This window comes from Dryobates pubescens, chromosome 32 (assembly GCF_014839835.1).
Source record: "Dryobates pubescens isolate bDryPub1 chromosome 32, bDryPub1.pri, whole genome shotgun sequence".
In the NCBI taxonomy this organism is placed as follows: domain Eukaryota; kingdom Metazoa; phylum Chordata; class Aves; order Piciformes; family Picidae; genus Dryobates; species Dryobates pubescens.
This window is the reverse complement of record NC_071643.1, coordinates 7,963,088-7,981,395: the sequence shown is the minus strand read 5'-3', so window position 1 is coordinate 7,981,395 and position 18,308 is coordinate 7,963,088. Positions and strand designations below refer to the sequence as shown.

Genomic DNA, 18,308 nt, shown 5'->3' with positions numbered 1-18,308 from the left:
AGATTGGCTTCCCCAGGACTTCTTCTGGGTCCCCTCTTGTATACTGAATAATAAGATACCAAAACTTCTGCACAGCAACACTTCAAATGTTTTTTTCTATAAGTGTCCTGTGATAAAGCAATAGGAAAACTGACTCTGAGAGAGTCAATAACCCTCTTCTCTCATGTATTTTCAATCTAAAAGGTCTTGAACAGGCAGCTCTTAACGGATGTAGAACTAAGCACTCTAAATTGCTGGTATCTGAAGAGCTCAGACACATTTTCTGTGAGTTTGTAGGCTTGAAGCACTTTAATCAAGATAAGGCTTGCATCTTCATTAGGATTGATTGAAAACTGAAAATGGATATTGTAAGAACTTAATTTTCTTAATGTTTACAGGGTGAAAAAGGCTTTCCTGGTGTTCCAGGTCCACCTGGTCATCAAGGCTTTCCTGGTCCAGAAGGGCCTCCAGGGCCACAGGGCCCAAAGGTAGGAGTGTGTGACAGACACAGAGAAACTGCTGTGCTTGCCTGTGAAGTGAACTATGACTTGGTAAAGAATTCTGTTCTAAAAAACAAAACCAAAGCAGAACCTCTTTCAGAGTCTTCTGTTGGTGAGGGATATTGTGTGGTCACCAGCTGCAATTGTCATTTGTGACTGAGTTGAAGTAGCTGATACGAGTATGCCCCTTTCAACCCAAAGCGTTCTGTGACTCCATCACGTATCCCCTGTACCACTGAAAAGGAGGCCTGCAAATCTCTGATTGATTTCTATAGCTCTGTGTGCACGTGTTGGTAGTAAAAATATTGCATGTCCTTTTGAGATAGATGTGCTTTTCCTCAGTTACATTGAAATACCTTGTTTCCCATTTGTGATGTAGGGTTCTCCAGGGTTTCCGGGCTTAGCTGGACCCAAAGGTACACGAGTAAGTATTTACATTGTAAACAAACTTGTATGTGTTAAAAGTCAGCTTGGTTCAACAATTTGTGAAAAATACAACATTATGTATGACTTGAAGGTCTCTAACATTGATGACATGGTGTATGTATATGCATTAGCTGTGTTTTAGAGCTTTTTCCTTCTTTGCTACACCTTATGGACAGGACTTATGTTGTGTGTATTTAGTACTGGGATATGCTATGAGAAAATCAGACTAGAATTCCATGAAGAGTTTATTTGGGGTGTGTTCTGTCTCTGTGCATAAGCTGCCATTATACATGCAGTCAGAAGGTTAAGGAAATAATGATCTGTAGACAGAAACATACTTGCAATCATCCCCTTTATGAATGTGATCATGAGAAAAACTAAATCATGAGCTTTTGTTTAATAGTTGTACTCTTATTTGTCTGTTTTTATGTCATAGGGAGTCCCAGGAATACCTGGATTTTCAGGTCCCCCAGGCCTTCCAGTAAGTAAAATCAAAACTGATTTAACCATTTCTACACTCTTTGGTACACAGTTATCCTCAGCTCCATGTGCTCACTCTAGTCTCTGCGTCAGTGCTGCCTCTGTCAGTTAGCCTAGAGATAAAAATCTCCATGTCAGCAGTTATTACTGCTTGTAATGATTTAAGAACACATTGTAATGTGTCGAGTCTCGTCAAACACTGCTCCAACACAGACTCTTTCAGTATTGCTGTAGGCAATGTGACTGTGCAAAACCAAAGCTTGAGTCAATGTTACACTTCTTTGCAGGGGGAACCAGGAAGTGTTGGTCCTCCTGGGCGCTTAGGAGTTCCGGGATGCAATGGCACAAAGGTACAAACCAACCTGAGTGTTACAGAGATTGTGCTTGGCTATGCTCAGGAATGGACAGAAAGCATTCTGAATTTTCCCCCTGATACAAATCAAAGTTGTTGTGTTTTCATTTGTGACTTTAGCAACCAGGAAAAACGTTAAGGCCGGAGGAAGGAAAACTGTTGCTTTATTGTGTGAGAGAGGTACTTCAATAACACCTGTTCTGTGCTGAAAAGTTACAAATGAGGTTTTGTACTTTGACAGTTAACAGTTGCATTAAATACAAAAGGCCTAGTTGCTTGTGTCCAGTGTGTCCTTCTGTTGAAATGGGTTATAGAAGCACCAGATAATTCATTTTATTTCACTGCAAGTATCCAGCTTGCAGCTGACAATTCTTAAGTCCTGAAAGCAATTAAAAGGAGTAACATTAAGTTACAGATTTACTTGTTATCCTGTGCTCTATGAGCAAATGTTTCCAGTATTCAGAAAGAAGGAGTCAGAAGAATGCCTACTAGAAAAAAATCATACATTTCTGGTGAAACAACGACCCTACCCTCCATAGCTAATAAAGCCAAGTGCCTGGGATAGTCAGTGAGGCTGTGCCTCTTCCAGCAAATATGGTGGTTAATGCAGCTGATGGTTTTAGTATGATAACATAAGGAACTTCTTTTGTAATTTGCTGAAATTAGTCTAACTAATAAACAATCATATGCATTAACAGTCACTGTTTCTGCTTTCAGGGTGATCAAGGATTTCCAGGCCCTCCTGGCAGAAGAGGTGCTCCAGGTGTCCCAGTAGGTATCTGTGAAATTCATTCTTATGTGCATTTATTTCTGCAATTTATAGCCATGCACTGAAAGAGTGTAGAGCCTCGTGTTAGCTGGTACTGACCACACCTCAAATATTTTATTAATAGGAAAACTGTGTGGTAAAGAAACTGTGTGGTAAAGAAAGTTACTTTACCATCTTCAATTAATGAGTGCATGCAGTTTTATTGTCCCATGTTAGCTCTTCAGTGTCTCAAGGGATACTTGGGAAAATTCAGCACTCACCTCTCTAAAGGTGTTCAATATATATTTAATAGACTGCAGTTTCAGTTCATGCCTAAAGATCTTTGGGGATGTGGCCTAATGAAGTCGGTAAGAAGCAGGAATTAAAAACAGAATTTCTGGATGCAGTGATTTAATTCTAGTATTTCTTTTATATCTGTAAAATCATGCTTTTTAAAAGCAGCTTCTTGGCATTTTGAAAAGGAATGCTGTCTATCAAGTTACAGTGGATCAAATCTAGTAACTTCTGAATACGATATTTACTTAACAAGTTCTCCTGACTTTATTTATTTGTTAAGATCAAGCTTCAAAACTGTTTTGTCTCCACAGCTTGTGGAGTTGTAACTCTGAGATGAGACTAGTTGTTAACAATATGCCCTTTCTTCTTGAATTGAAGTCTGGCCCAGCAAACATGTACCTGGCTGTACACTATGACCATGAAAATAAATCACTTAGAGGCACTGTTCCTTTCACCATTGTCTCTTTCTTTTTTTCTCTTTTAGTAATATGATTGTTCTTCTCCCTAGGGTATTGCTGGCGTCAAAGGAGAGAAGGTCAGTTATTTACAACATGTTATGTGAAATAGGTATTGGTGAACAACCATTTGTGTGTATGTTCAGTGCTGGAAGAGTTCTTTACATTTCCAGTCATGGGAAACAGAAAGTTTACTTTCCAGAAGAGGCAACCACAAACTTTGGTGCTTCATCTGTACTGATTGCATTCATCTCGGGTTACAAAACAGTATTCAATTTATTTTTCCCTTTAAATACTGTTGTTGAATGTAGTGAATTTAACCCTTTTGAGTACACAGAACTAAGCTCATCCTCCAAACATATGGAAATCTGCAGATGCACTGAAGAGTTTTTGAAAGGGATCAAAAGTACCAAAAAGAAATTGTAGGTCAGGACTGTGGGTGGGTAACGTAGGTATGTGTGACTGCTCCTAACAGAGAACTGGGATGCTTGAGAAAAGACATGTTCTGTTTAATAAAAACTTTTTTTAGAGTCATCCATAGTGAACAGTTGCCATCATTTATAAGTCTGATGTTGCTTATTTCCCTACAAACTTGATTATAAGATTTGCTCCACTACAGACTTCTACGGCATAACTTTTATTCTTCCTTTTTACCTAACTGTTCAGGGGTGCCCTGCAGATGGATATAGCCAAGGGTATGGTGCAAAAGGTGACCCTGGATTGCCAGGAATGCCTGGACTTCAGGTAATGTGGAAATAATTTAGACTGTGAGATAGCTAAATAGGAAGATAAATTATCTACATAAAACCCATTATTTATGTGTGTATATAAACATTATTTTTGCATATATAATTGTACTGTGTGTTGTATTTTATATAGATAGAGTATTTTTTACAGTGGTATCACTGGTTTCTAAACCAAAAAAGAATGCTGTACCTTAAGTATATTAAGACACTTAAAAGTTGCATAATCTGATTAATATAATACATTGAAAGTCTTGTGACATTACAAAAGGGAGTACACCAAGACAACAGTCATTAACTGTGCCATCAGAACCAATAGTGTCTATTAGGTGTTAATAAAGTGAGACAGGGAAGTCAGGTTGCAGACAAACAGTGGTTTAGAAATGGAGACAAACTGGTATTAGAATTAGGGATGTACCTCTACATATAGACTAGCCTAAACAGTTCAGTTAGAAAGGATCTAGAAAGACCATCTCCTCAATGCCAAAAATTCCCCCTGAGTAAGACAGAGCAGTTAGCCAAGCTCTGCTTCTAGAGTATTAGCAAAGGATGTTAATAGGAGAAGGCAGAGCAGACATTCCTTTTGACTGTTACAATAAACACAGGACACTAAAAGGGAAATAAAATTTTTAAACTTCCCCTTTATTTGAATATTGAAGCTTTAATGTTCAGAATGTATTGCATAGAATATTAGAAATATTAAAGAGCCAGCAGTGGGACTATGGATCATGAGGATGCCCACAGTTAAAGAGGACATACAATGTCACTTGAGCAGTTTAGTTGTGGAATAAGTATGTTTTCTCATGCTTCAAAATGCATGCCAACCAAGCAACAGTGAGGAGGAACTATACTTCTGTGTTATGCTGAAACAAGGGAAGGAAATTCAGAGATGGTGCTGCTCCTCTGTCTGTTCTCATTTTACTGAGCACAGTGTCATGGTATGCTCATAACCTTGCCAGAATCTTATTTCTGTTTCTTTATTAACACACAGGGTCCCCAGGGTGCTCAAGGATATCCTGGGGAACGTGGACCACAGGGCCCTCCAGGATCTTCAGTGAGTATGAACTTATATCTCACTTGGTACTTTAATCTTTGGTTTTCCCTGAAGCCTATGGAATTACACAAATAAGTATTTGACTCCCACAGATTTGTCTGAGGTCTGGAGACATGAATGTTTGATTTCTTTTTTCATTTTTTAGATTATTTTTGTCCATGATAATTTCTGTGTTTTCAGATGCATCCCTGTAGGCATAGATCTCGTTTTTCAAATAATTACCTATTCATTCACTTTAAATACTAATGTGTGTAACTGTTGGAAATGTAGATGTTTGCAACTAGATTGTATAGACATTCTGCCACCCACTCACATCAAATTGTGCTTGTAAAGGTGGAAGAAAGAATAGTGGCACCACTCACATGAAAACTGGGTGCCTCAAAACAGCTATAGTGGTGCTGAAGAGTGTACATTTTTTTTAAGTCAAGGAATCATTCTTTTTATTTTCTGTAGGGCATGCCAGGGCAAGCAGGACCTCCTGGACCTAAGGTAGTCTCAGATTGGTAATAAAAATGAAAAATTCCTATTATTAACTCTCTTTGTAGGTGTTTTTAAAATAAAAAATAACATTTGGGAATTTTAATGTTTTTTTTTTTACCAGGGACTTATGGGACTGAAAGTCATAGGAAGCAAAGGAAGAAAGGTAACTATGAAATGCTTAAAGAACTTTTGCAAGCTGTGCTTCTTCTGATACACTGAGGTAAAGTGTTTGGGGAAGTAAGCACTGTGAAATACAAATGTTCAGTATATACATGGAAGTCATATACTGGAAAACCAAAACCTGGCAATTCATATCTAAGGACAAACTGTTTTCACGTAAGGGTAAAGGATATAAACTTCCTGATGAAAGAGTGGAAACCTAAGAGGAGTCACTAGTTAATATTTACTAATATGTAGCATTAAATTCATTTGTATATCGTGTGCACAGTGTTCCTACATGCTGATGGAAGCATGTAAACAGTGTTAAATATATAGCATCTGTAGACTCTCAGCTTCTTGTGTCCAGTGTCTTCTCAGTGTCAGCCTTTTGCTGCTAGAAAACCTTCAAGACTGGGTAAAACCAGGATGACTCATCTATGTTCTCACTTTGTATCCCATATAGTTGACATTAAGTTCAAAGTGACTAGAAACACAGGTGGTGTCAATGAGGACCTCAGCCTGCAGTTGGAGAAGCAGGGTAGTCAATCTAAGTGTCCTTACAGGACACTTTGGGAACTTGGGGCATCTCAGTTATGCTACCACTCAGCCGTGAGCTGGAACAGCGCTGTTGGATGGTGGGGTTGGTTTTAATTTTGTCATTGCTAGCATGAATGTGCTAGAAGTGTCCTGGGAAGACATGTGTAAATAGCTATGATAATTCATTAGCAATAGCTCAGGTGACTGTGGAGCATTTTGCTTCCTTAGGAAAGAGTAATGCATTTTTTTGCTGTTGTGCTCCAAATGCATGGGCTTAAAATCACTAGAAATTGCAGATGTTGATTTGCTGAGCTCCACAGGAAAGTTCACATTGAGAACTTTCCCTCTTCTGTAAGATCCTTGATGAGAGAGTGTGATGCAGCATTAATGCTTTTGGTTAAGAACACAAGAAAGCTAATCTTATCTGTCAGCATTATGTCACAATCATCTGTAATACAGTCAGCAGTTCTAAGGCTATCACCAAAGTCATTTCATGTACTTTATTGATTGACTTCATCATGTCAAGAGAAAAATTATAAACAAGGAGATACTTTCAATTCAGAGTTAAAATGGTCCTGTAACTTTAAAACAAATTTTAAGCTAATTCTAAATCCTGTAACAGAAATCAGCATGTGCATTTTTACTTTCCTCATCTAGAAGAAGGTTGTCGTAGTCTTAAGTCTTCCGTGTGCCTTTTTACGGGAAGATAAATAGCAAGCACAGCAAAATGTTAACTGCATTAATATCTGAGTGTAATGACAGAAACACTTGCATGATGTCAGAAGTATAGTAATGGTAATTTGAAATAATAAAAACACACTGCTTGTATTTGCTCTATTTCTCTTTTTCCTTTCAAGGGTGACACTGGGTTAACTGGCCCCCCAGGGCCCCCAGGGACCGTTATTGTGACATTGAGCGGACCAGACAACATGACGGTAGTACAATTGTTAAACATCACCTTCAGATAACCCACCCTACCAGCTTTTACTTTGAGAGGACTTTTTCATCTTCATTGTTCTGATAACATTTCCCTTTACCCATCCTAACGTTTTTCAGGCTTGCTTAGTTAGATACTAAGCTCTTCTTACAGTGTGTCTGTACAGCTCAGACGAGGCCTGTGTACTCACAGCGCATTTGCACAGTGACAGTGGAATGCTAAGTGGTTACTAGCAACCCACCTGCTGTGAAGCTCTGTCTACATGAAAAGTAAACCACTTCTGGCTTTACCAAATCAACGTGGATTTTCTGAGTGGCTGTCACGGCCACAGCTGTGTTGGTCTCTGGGCCTTGTCACTAAAAATAGCAGGACTCTGTGTGGCTAGAGACTCACAAAAGCTTACAACCTATTCATGTACATTTAATTGTTTATTTTCTCATTGTTTTTACTGGAAAAAGAGTAATCAGGGAAAATACTGGTGGAACTGTGAGTACTGGAGAAAGAAAATACTCTGATTTGGCTTTCATTTTAGGTATTGCTTTGTGAATTAAAATCCTTGAATTTTGTCCTTATATACACACAGTTATGTGTCTTCACATATTAACAGATCAAGTCTTCAACCTGTTCTTGACTCTGCTTTCCTTGTTTAATTTGCAGCTAACCCACGGAGTTACCAGAGCTCTCTCTCCACTATGTGCTAAAATAAAAAGTGAATTTTGCATCAAGAATGCGTTGCAGAGGGGAGACAAAGGTTCAGCTTTTAGGCACAGCAGCTCTTCCCTGTTGAAATCAAACACAGACCACCTGGAGTACTTCCCACACACAGCTGTGGCAGTTTATGAGGGGGAATGGCATTTTTTCACAGACATTGGACTTTAAGGTTTAAAAACCATTCAAAACTCTTTACAAAAATAGTTTGTACATGAGTCTAACCAGGTGGTAATTAGACAGACCATAAACTTTGGCTTTACAATGAATTTAGGATGTGACCAAAGCCATAATCATACTACACAGGAGGGTAACCTATCTCAAGCTAACAGAGACAAGGATCCTGTTGGCAGCTGCTGCATCTACCTGTTGGAGGTAAATGTAGCTCCAATGCAGCAGACAAGGTTTATTTGTGGTGGTTGTTTTTTTTTCCTTTTCTTTCTTTCTTGCAATTTTTGTTGCCATTTCTGGGGATATTTCCTCTAGTCCCCTTGTGTGCAATCAGAGGTATGTTGTTTTGAGCTCACTGTGTTCAGAAGTACATGCAGTTTATTTTTCAAACATCATGGAGTGAGGCAGGAGCACTGATGTGAAGTTTGTCTCTTAGTCATTTAAGAAAAGACATCTCAGGTTAGACTTTTATTTTCTGCATAACAGGACTTGAAAGGAGAGAAAGGAGAAAAAGGATCAAGAGGACTTCCAGGGCCAATGGGGTTTACAGTAAGTGGTCAGAAGTAAATCCCTTAAATCCAGATGGTCAGGCAGCATCACCTAGTAAATGCTTCTCTTTAGAGTAGCATTTACAGTAGTATATGCTAGCAAATACAGTAGTATTTACACTACTTATTCCAACCTTGAATGAATAGAACTAGTGACTAGAATACAATGCCTATTAATAGATCCCCTGTTATTAGAGAAAACAAAATGATGAAAGATATTTTTAATTTAGAAAATGTGAGTCTCAATCTGTGTATCTTGAGGGTGGTTTTGTTACAGGGGCCGATTGGTGATTCTCAAAGTGAGAAGGGGGACCGAGGAGAGCCTGGAACACCGGTATGTGCAAACCACAGAATGTTAGAGTTTGGAAGGGACCAACCCCTCTGCCAAAAGCAGCATTACATAGGGCAGTCCACACAGGAATGCATCCAGGCAGGTTTTGAAAGTCTCCAGAGAAGGTGACTCCACAACCTTTCTGAGCAGCCTGTTTGATTGCTTCATCACCCTCACTGTAAAGAATTTTCTCCTCATGTTGAGGTGAAACCTTCCATGTTCAACATTGTATCCATTGTTCCCTGTCTTATTACTGTTCACCACCAAAAAGAGATTGACACCCACCCCTCAGATAGTTATAGACATTGATCAGATCCACTCTCAGTCTTCTCAAGACTAAACAGCCTCAGGTCTCTCAGTCTCTCTTCATAGGGGAGATGCTCAAGTGCCCTAATCATCCTCATGGCTCCCCATTGGACTCTCTCCAGTAGATCATTCCTCTCTGTTGAGCTGGGGAGCCCAAAACTTACCACAGTATTCCAGGTGTGGTCTCACCAGGGCAGAATAGAGGGGGAGAAGAACCTCCCTAGACCTGCTGGACACACTTTCTTGATGCACCCCAGGATACCATTTGCCCTCTTGGCCACAAGGGCACAGCATTTATTTCTTATGCTTTTTGAATGCAGTGATCCCTTTTTTGATCTTCTCAATCTTGTTAATTTTCTTTTGTGTTTTTCCTGTGTAGGGAAAACCTGGAAAAGAAGGTGCCCCAGGTCCTCCTGGCTTACCAGTAAGGAAGGAAACCTTCTAAACATTTTTTGAGTAATAGTCAGCTGTTTATCACGGTCATATTTTCCTGTCACAGCTTTTTTCCCATTGCAGAATGTGTTTGAAAATACTGATTTGCACACATTGAAACATTTCCTCTCACACAGATGGCCTTGAGACATACCATGGCCTCACAGGTTTATCCAGGAGAGAGTCTTAACTTCATAGATGTTGTCTCTTCTGTGTAAAACAAAAAGGCCTGTCGCTTGCTGCTCTCTAACGAGTTTGCAGCACATTCCCAAGTTATGCAAAATTAATTCCACTGAGTTTAATTCTGCTCATGCAAAAGAGTTATACTTTCACTTCAGCTTAAATCAAGAGGCAAAATGAATAAATTTTAGTCACTAGAATCAAAGACATTAGTTTACAAAGAAAAATTGTCAAAGCCACAAGTGCCTTGGCCTGAAACAAGATGACTGATGTTAACAATGTTGTATTTTCATCTTACAATTCTTAAAAGATGCTGGTTTATAATCAAAAATATTTGATTTGTATACTAATTTAAAAACTGAAGTCCTTGAAACGTGTTTGGTATTCAATTGCTTTTATACCAATTTTGTTTTATATTTCCTTGACTTCTACTTACTGGGGTCACAGAGACCTTAGAAATGTCAACATTCTTGTCAAAATAGCAGACCATCATGCAGACAGTTCTGGGAGAGGCAGCTGCTGAGTTGTGAGCTTGCATTGTGTTTGGTTTCTCACCTTTCAGAAACAGTAGTTTGCAGAGGGAAAACAAGCCAGAGCATCCTACATTTGTGCTATCCAGAGCAGCTCCACATTGGGATTGGTGGAGAGTGCCGTTAGCAAAGCAGGTCTGGATGAGAGACCTACAGTACTTCCCACAGGCATGGAACTACACCTCAAACTGAGTCTTTCCCTGAGCAGTCTTCCCTTGTGCAAACTACGTTCACCTTGCCGTTGCCATGGAAGATTAAACCTTTCTATTTTAGATGTTACTGATGATGGTGCTAAAAGATCAACCCTCATTAAATTGTGTCCTGTCACCTGCAGGGGCAGAAGGGTGACCAGGGCAAACCGGGACTGGCCGGCAGGCAAGGAGCTAAGGTATCGTCTCGTGGGTTTGTTGTTAACATTCTGGGGGTGAGGATAAGGTATGTTTTGGGGCTATTATATCTTTTTATTTACCACTGTGTATACAATATGTTTTACTTCACCTAGCATGATAAATAATGGTATGATGGGATAGGGAATGGATATGCTGAAATCATGTGTTTGAACTGATGTCCTTCTGTGCCTTCTGATGTGTTCTTGTACTTCTTGGTATACGTGGCTGAATAGCTGTGTGAGGAACAGAAATGGGGGTGGTAAAGGACTGGTCTGAAATGTTATGAGCAATGTACTGAAGTAGTAGTGGGCACCAAATGTCATGTCATGTGTTGTTTTTAATAAACCTATCTCTGTCATCAAGGGGATGAAAGGAAACACTGGTCCACCTGGAGACTATGGGCGAGTAAGTGTGAATTATCTTTATCATATCATTTTTCTGAAGAATAAGAATAAGCCAAACTGATTGTGTGAGGCAATAATGGGTGTCCCATGGTGCTCTAATCAAGGCAAGGCTTTCTTAAAGGTCTGGTGTTGCTGTGAGTCTTGCAGAGATGGCACCTTCCTTCCTGTGGAGCTGAATACACAATCAGGTCCTGGTTTAATCTCACTGAGTTCCAGCAATTTCACCTGTCATTTGTGGAAATGTTGGAATGTTGTATTAAATTGAGTTCTCTGGGTGCTTGAGGAAGTGACCTGAAATCAATTCAAGGTGAACTACTGTGCTTCTCTCTTCATTCTTACTATTCTTCCTTTTCTTATCATCTTTCTCTTAAGACGGAGTATTATGACGGTGTGGTTGGTGAAAAAGGAGACGTAGGCCCCCCTGGACTTCCAGGACCAAAAGGTCGCCGTGGCATGCCTGGTGAGTGGGACATAAAAACTAGAATCTTTTAGCAAAAGCTGCCCACTCAGAGGACTCATCAGCACATTGTTTGTACATGCCATAGACAGACTGTGGAGGCTGTAAGTCTCCTGATAATAGTCCTGCACTTTTTTATCTCCTGATAATAGTCCTGCACTTTTTTATCTCCTGATAATGGTCCTGCACTTTTTTTTCTCCTTTTATTTTGTAAGTGCAGAAGCCTGAAGTTTGCAGTCAGTATTAAAGAGTAGTGACTTTGCAGAATATGCAGTGGTCTTAACTCCAGTTCTATGTATGTTGCTTTTGCAGGGCCAGAGGGTCCTCCTGGAATTGCTGGTAGACCAGGTATGTGAAATCATCCAGCACCAACAATAAAATGCATTGTTCTTCCTGCCCATTATACTCAATCAGCTTTCTAGAATCTTCACTTCAGATGACATTAAACATATTTCTAAGTGGTAAAAAGCTGTGACCCAAAAGCTTTGGTGGGCCAAGTGTTTAAAAAAAAAAATGTTAAAAATAAATGTTAAGTGTCTCTGCATTGTAATTATTTAATGTACTACAAGGTCAAAAAAGATTGTATGGATTAGTTCAGAATGTTTGTCTCTCTCACCCTATCAAGTACTTTGCTGTGAAACTCTATTTCTTCTTTAACTGCGTGTTTGTATATTTTGTTCTGTGGTTAGGTGTGTCAAGACCTGGTGTGAGAGGTCCCCCAGGATTTCCTGGGCCAAAAGGAACTAAAGGAGAGAAAGGACAAACTGGAGTTTGTATTGTGGGCCCTCCAGGACTACCTGGTGTTACTGGCAGACCTGGTTCTGTTGGATTACCAGGTCCTCCAGGAGAACCAGGTGATGTTCCAGTATTGTATATATCATGAACAAGAACAAATTCAGTCATCTCAATATCTAATGTACAAGATTCTTTAAATACTTTACTTACAGAGTATATTTTGAGTAATATGGTTGAATATAATTTCTCTTCTGAAATTTTCTTTTAGGATATTCATGAAAACATACAGTGAAGGTCCACACTCCATTGTCAAAGGGGTACTGTGGGGAAGATACAATTAATCCCTAATAGAAAGGTTTCTCACCTTTTTATATAACTGTGGCCATAAAAATCTGCTATATAAACCCAGGAAAGACCAATGAAAGAAATATCTGCTCTTAAAAGCAGTTCTAACAAAATGTGTAGTGACTCTGTGAAACTTAATTCAGAAGGGGCTAATCTGAAAACCAGAGAAATTACCTGCATGCCTTCAGAGGTCATAGTGATCCTTAGAGAAGGTCTGAAGTTGTACAAACATGGAAAAAAAACCCAGTAGCAGTTTGTAAAACTTCTAGGGAATGTATTAAATACTAACAGCATCATGTGGTCTGGTCCAAACAGGCTTCTCTGATCCAGTGCCACTGTAGTGCTTCTCTTTACTGTCTCCTTGAAAAACCTAACCATGCCCCAAATATATTACTGTAGGAAGAGCTCAATGCATGTTCTGTTTTCCCAAAGCAATAGTAAATACAGCAGGATAGTTCTGTCAAAGATACATGAACAGCATTAGGATTTTAAAGAAGTTCCCTTTCCATTCATGGTAAAAGAAGGAATTCTGTTTGCTGATTGAAAGGAAGTGGAAATACTTTCCCCACAAAGAACAACACTTTTTAAAGGCTAGACAGATGGATCCAACAGTCTGCTGAGACTGACCTTGGCATTGCTGTGTTTATCCTCAAGTACTTTCAGATACAAGTGTTTTGAATTTGTCCAGACTGTTCTCTTTTAAGTGGATCAGAGAATATCTCCACTTGGAAGGGACTTCTGAGGATCAGAATAGTGTCTCCAGCTCATAGCCTTGAAACTTTTCTCATAGCAACTAGTGAATTGTCTGAATAATCAACCAATGTAATGGTGTTGTGCTCTTTTCATTTGCAGGTGGAGTAATATTTAGAACAGGCCCACCAGGACTTCCTGGAGAGCCAGGGTGTGTGGGACCTCCAGGACTTCCAGGAGATGTTGGCATGAAAGGTCAGTTTCAGAAGACTGTTGCTCAGTAGTAGATGGTACAATCCAGTAACCTTCATGGATCCTCATGAAAAGGATCCTGTGTGGATACTCCTGATGATACTCCTGAAAAAAACTCAGGAGGTTTCAACTGAATCTTCCTGCATTTTCCATTAAATGTTATCAGTTCTGTCTGGCCACAGGTACTTCTGTACTGTGCTGAAAGTGATCTTCCAACAAAATTAAGGGCATGATTCTACCTCTGTCTGTTCAAAAAGCTCTACAACAAGCTCTTAATTAAGCTTGGGAATGGTTTGCTGCAAAACAACTAATGAATTGTTTTTGTTCCAGGTGATGAAGCTTACGTGTGTACTGATTGCACCTACATCCCAGGAATACCTGGCCTTCCTGGTTCTCCTGGGCCACATGGTCAGGATGGTGTGCCTGGTAAGCTGTCTTGTTGTTTCACATAGTGCAGTAGGAACTGCCAGTGCTTTTGCTTCCTGCATGAGGATCAGGTGTGTACATGCCTGCAGCATGCAGTCTTTGAACTAGTCTGAGGTTGTGGTGTGAGATCATGATACAGCTCCATGTACTGATAGGAGCACAAACTCTAGAAGAGGGGAAGTCAGAATGCTAATAGGTGCAGGTGCAGCCTGAAGCCAGGTCAGTCTGTGGTGATGCAGTCCATGTAAGAGGCTGAAACATTCAGTGCTGGGTGTGGTTGTCAGATTTTGTCAAAATTCATGTCTTTGTTTGCATTTTTCTTTATGCTGCTTCTTTTGCAGGTAGAGAAGGAACAACAGGCCCAAAAGGCTCTCCAGGTTCTCCAGGAGCACCAGGCTTTCCAGGAGCTCAGGTAAGACTCTGGGTTTTCAGGTTATTTTTCAGATTGCACAAGAAACCTCATGGCTGATGTTACATGCAGTGTCATGCTGAGTGACCTCAACAGTTTTCTTCCTGTAGTAATGAATGTGTCTGCATGGGAAGCCTGGGTAGAGGCTGTAATGTATGGTTGGCTTAGCTTGCTCAGCACAGCAGGAAGTTCAGCCCAAGCAGTGAAGCAGATAAATACCTCTGCGATTAACCTGTGCTGCATTTCGTGATGGCTGGACTGCTTCTTCTGCCTGGTATTGGTAGTTTATAGTTAACTTCTGTTCCTCTACAGAATTCTATAACCATGGCAGTGTTTCTAAAGCATATAGAGAGTCTTGTGTGCTGTGATCATTGTCAGACTTCTTACTTCTCTTGTTTCCAGCATACTCAGGACTTGCCAAAGTCCTAGCTGTGCAGAGGAACTTGCTTCTCATAATAGGCCTCTTTAGGCATTGGCTCTTAGGGGACAAGATGAAGAAGGAAAGCTGCCACCTGCCACCATAGACATACTATTTGGTTGTTCCATCTAATTCCTGTAGCACTAATTATTTATAGGAAATTACATTTGGTGCTGCCCAATAAAAAATGTCACACACAAGTCATTATGGTAGTTGCTGTAGAGAGGCAGAAGGAGTCTGCTAACAGGCTTTTCCAGAAGGCTGCCAAGATCACTAGAGTCCAGTGTGCTTTCAGCTTATACTGGTTTTGGCTGGGATAGAGTACCCACTTTACACCCTGTGGGGGAAAGAAAGGAAGGGAGAACTTCCTTTCAAACAGAGTCAGCTGTAGCAGTTATAGTGTCCCTGGGAAAATAATCCCATGTGGAGGAGAAATCTCTAATTGGATTTTATGGTTCTTTCATGTCCTTCTTTTTGTGCCATTGGAGCACAACCAGGTAGCTGACACTGATCCATTAAATGGTCCTGTGTTACTCCTGCTTAAATTACACAAATGGAAATGGACACAACATGTGCCAAGGGAGGTTTAGGTTGGATATTAGGAAATGCTTTTTCACTCAAAAGGTTATCAAACATTGGAGTGGTCTGCCCAGGGCAGTGGTGGAGTCACCGTCCCTGGGGGCATTCAAGTGGCATGTGGACCTGGCACTTAGGGACATGGTTTAGTGTTGACCCTTCAGTGCTGGGCCAAAGATTGGCCTGGATGATCTTGAAGGTCTCTTCCAGCCAAATGTATTCTGTGATTTAGTGATAATCAGGGCCAAGAGGAATAAAGTCAAGAGATGGGGAGGGGGGAAAAAGGGCCAATAAAAAAAACCCTGTTCACTGTAGTGTGCCTTTACAGTGAAGAGAGCTGTGAATAAAGAGAACTACTCTTAGGTATTTAATTGCAAAAAAAGGAAAGCTTGAAAATAGTTGACATAGATTGTTCTATTCCAGGGACCTCCAGGTTTTAGAGGAGAGCAGGGCTATAAAGGAGCAAAAGGTGAACCAGGATATGTGTATCCAGAAGGGCCAAAAGGTGAGCGAGGAGATCCAGGGGCCAGGGGAGACAGAGGAAGAAAAGGTTCAAGTGGATTTCTGGGAAGACCTGGCTCTAAAGGATCCAAGGGCTCTAAAGGTGAAGAGGTATGTGTGCAGTTTGCATTAACAGAGAATTACTGAAAACCTGACACTATTTCTATCTGGTACAACAGTCTGTTTGTAACCATTGATACTAAAATTCCATGTTCATTTAATCACAAGTAAATCAGAGGGCAAAATTCCTTTTAACTTAACAGAGCTACTCTGTTACTAAAGTAATGTAAGAATTATATTCAGTCATAGAATTGGGCCTTTTGTTATTGAAGCTGGTGTAGAAGGCAAGTAATGCTTAGTGTGCACCCATGTGTAATCATTATAGGGACTGGCTGGTTCAAAAGGAGATAGAGGACTACCTGGGTTGCCTGGCAGTCTTGGTCTTCCTGGAGAGATGGGGCTCCCTGGACTGCCAGGATATGGACCACAAGGAGTAAGAGGTTTCAAAGGCTCTAAAGGAATTCCTGGTCCACCTGGATTACCTGGAGAAGCTGGTTTGTAACTTCCTGTTTGACCATATTTTACCATATTTTAAAGAGTACTCAACTGGAAATGATAGCAGAAGTCATAGGATCATAAAATAATTGAAGGGAGTCCAAAATCCTGGTCAGAGAAGGCTCAGCTAGGAGATTACACCAAGCTACTCAAGGCATTATGCAGCTGGGCCTTGAAAACTTCAAGGACAAAGACTGCTTATCACCTCTGGGCAGTCAGTTCCACTGTCTGACTGTCCTTACCATGGGGGGGAAAATACCTTTAAATATCCAGTCACCATCATTAATGTGAGCTCAGTCCTCGGGTGAAATTCAGGGCTTCATCATTTTTGAGAGCCAAGAACATAGCAGTGTATGCATTTGGAGGTAAGCATAGTGCTGAAGGACTCAAAGTTGGCCAGCAGATACAGTCCAAGATTCTTGAAGAGAATCTCTCTGGAACAAAGTTGCAAATGAAGTGTTTCTCAAATGACCATTTTCCTGCTGACTTTGTGCTTCCTTTTCTGGCTCTCTGATAGCTGCAGGAGGGCTGAGAAGCAGACTGCAGGTGGCCTTGTTGTCAATCAAATTCTTTGGCTTTACAAAGCCAGGATCTGAAGGCTTTCCCAAGCCTGCTGGAATTTTGGAAACATGGGAACTGTAGAATTTTGCATTTTTAACTGAGGAGATTGGTCACTAATATTTCTCAATGCTTAAGACTACACATTGCCAAACTATAAGCCTTTGTAATCTTTGATTATGTGTTTGCTGAAGGGCTGAAAGGAGAGACCAGTAGGGTAACTCCATTACCTGCCCTGCCAGGACCTCAAGGACCAGATGGTTTACCTGGACCTGCAGGAGTGCCAGGTGAGTACATCTGCACTAAACACAGTAAAAATCAGAGATAAGATAAATTGGGATTTTAATCCCAGCTGTGGGTTACTCTGCTTTTTGTGGTACAAAAGCTATGGAATTTGCAATAACATTACCCTTCAAGAGATCTGGGTTGAGTGAATGTGAACAGAAAGGGCATAGATCCTAAATTATGCTGGGTCTGCTGCAACCATCAAGAAGGAACAAAATTAGGTTAAAGCATTCTTAATCTTCCTGAAGCTCTTAGCCTTTCTTATGCTTTGCAGAAGCACAGTTTAAAAAGTAAATTAATTACAAAGTTCCTTTTTCACCTGACTGTTACTAACCTTTGTTCTAAATACTAAGAATTTGAGTTTCTTCTTTTGGGTGTGTTTTGGGCTTGGATTCCAGGTGGGGTGTGGGTTTTTTTGGTTGGTTGTGTTTTCTTAAGACATCTTTGCTTAGGTTTTACAGAACAATCACGCTTAAAGCTGCTCTTAATAGTGTAAGAAAGTTTCTTGGCATCTTTATGGTAGCTTCAGTTCTTCTGTTACTGCTCTTGCAAACCTCACCCCTCTAATGTGTGTTTTGTATCTTCTCAACAAGTGGAAGATTTCTGTCTGCTTTGTTGCTGTGAAGACAAATTGCATTTTAACTGTGAAAAATCTGGCGTGGAGGAGAAATAGTGCCAAGACCTAATGTAATCTGCATCAGTGTCCTAATTCGTGAGGATAAACTATAAATCCTCTAATGCTTCAAATTGATGTTCTGTGGTAAGATAGATTACAGTTTACTTATTTCCTTTGTACAGGTAGGGTTGGAGCAAGAGGTCAGCCAGGCGATTCAGGACACCCAGGGCCTGTGGGTGACACAGGCTTTCCAGGGCTTGGCTTTCCTGGAAACCCAGGACCAAAAGGTAAAGTACACTTTTGATCTGCTTTAAAAAAACTGAAAAAGGAAACACACTA

The 18,308-nt window shown here is 40.3% G+C and overlaps 1 protein-coding gene across 1 annotated transcript in view; it reads left to right on the top strand.

The window, feature by feature from the left end:
• COL4A3 (collagen type IV alpha 3 chain) overlaps window positions 1–18,308 on the top strand; it is a 51,841-nt gene that overhangs the window by 13,949 nt on the left and 19,584 nt on the right. The window contains exons 3-28 of the mRNA XM_054175582.1: window positions 378–467; window positions 859–903; window positions 1,342–1,386; window positions 1,673–1,735; window positions 2,455–2,508; window positions 3,291–3,317; window positions 3,904–3,981; window positions 4,972–5,034; window positions 5,488–5,523; window positions 5,636–5,677; window positions 7,068–7,145; window positions 8,513–8,575; window positions 8,852–8,908; window positions 9,591–9,635; window positions 10,688–10,741; window positions 11,106–11,147; window positions 11,519–11,606; window positions 11,916–11,951; window positions 12,293–12,457; window positions 13,536–13,628; window positions 13,956–14,051; window positions 14,393–14,463; window positions 15,878–16,066; window positions 16,341–16,509; window positions 17,263–17,355; window positions 18,152–18,256. Coding sequence (XP_054031557.1) covers window positions 378–467; window positions 859–903; window positions 1,342–1,386; window positions 1,673–1,735; window positions 2,455–2,508; window positions 3,291–3,317; window positions 3,904–3,981; window positions 4,972–5,034; window positions 5,488–5,523; window positions 5,636–5,677; window positions 7,068–7,145; window positions 8,513–8,575; window positions 8,852–8,908; window positions 9,591–9,635; window positions 10,688–10,741; window positions 11,106–11,147; window positions 11,519–11,606; window positions 11,916–11,951; window positions 12,293–12,457; window positions 13,536–13,628; window positions 13,956–14,051; window positions 14,393–14,463; window positions 15,878–16,066; window positions 16,341–16,509; window positions 17,263–17,355; window positions 18,152–18,256 — 1,987 coding nt within the window. The remainder of the gene's footprint in view (window positions 1–377; window positions 468–858; window positions 904–1,341; window positions 1,387–1,672; window positions 1,736–2,454; window positions 2,509–3,290; window positions 3,318–3,903; window positions 3,982–4,971; window positions 5,035–5,487; window positions 5,524–5,635; window positions 5,678–7,067; window positions 7,146–8,512; window positions 8,576–8,851; window positions 8,909–9,590; window positions 9,636–10,687; window positions 10,742–11,105; window positions 11,148–11,518; window positions 11,607–11,915; window positions 11,952–12,292; window positions 12,458–13,535; window positions 13,629–13,955; window positions 14,052–14,392; window positions 14,464–15,877; window positions 16,067–16,340; window positions 16,510–17,262; window positions 17,356–18,151; window positions 18,257–18,308) is intronic.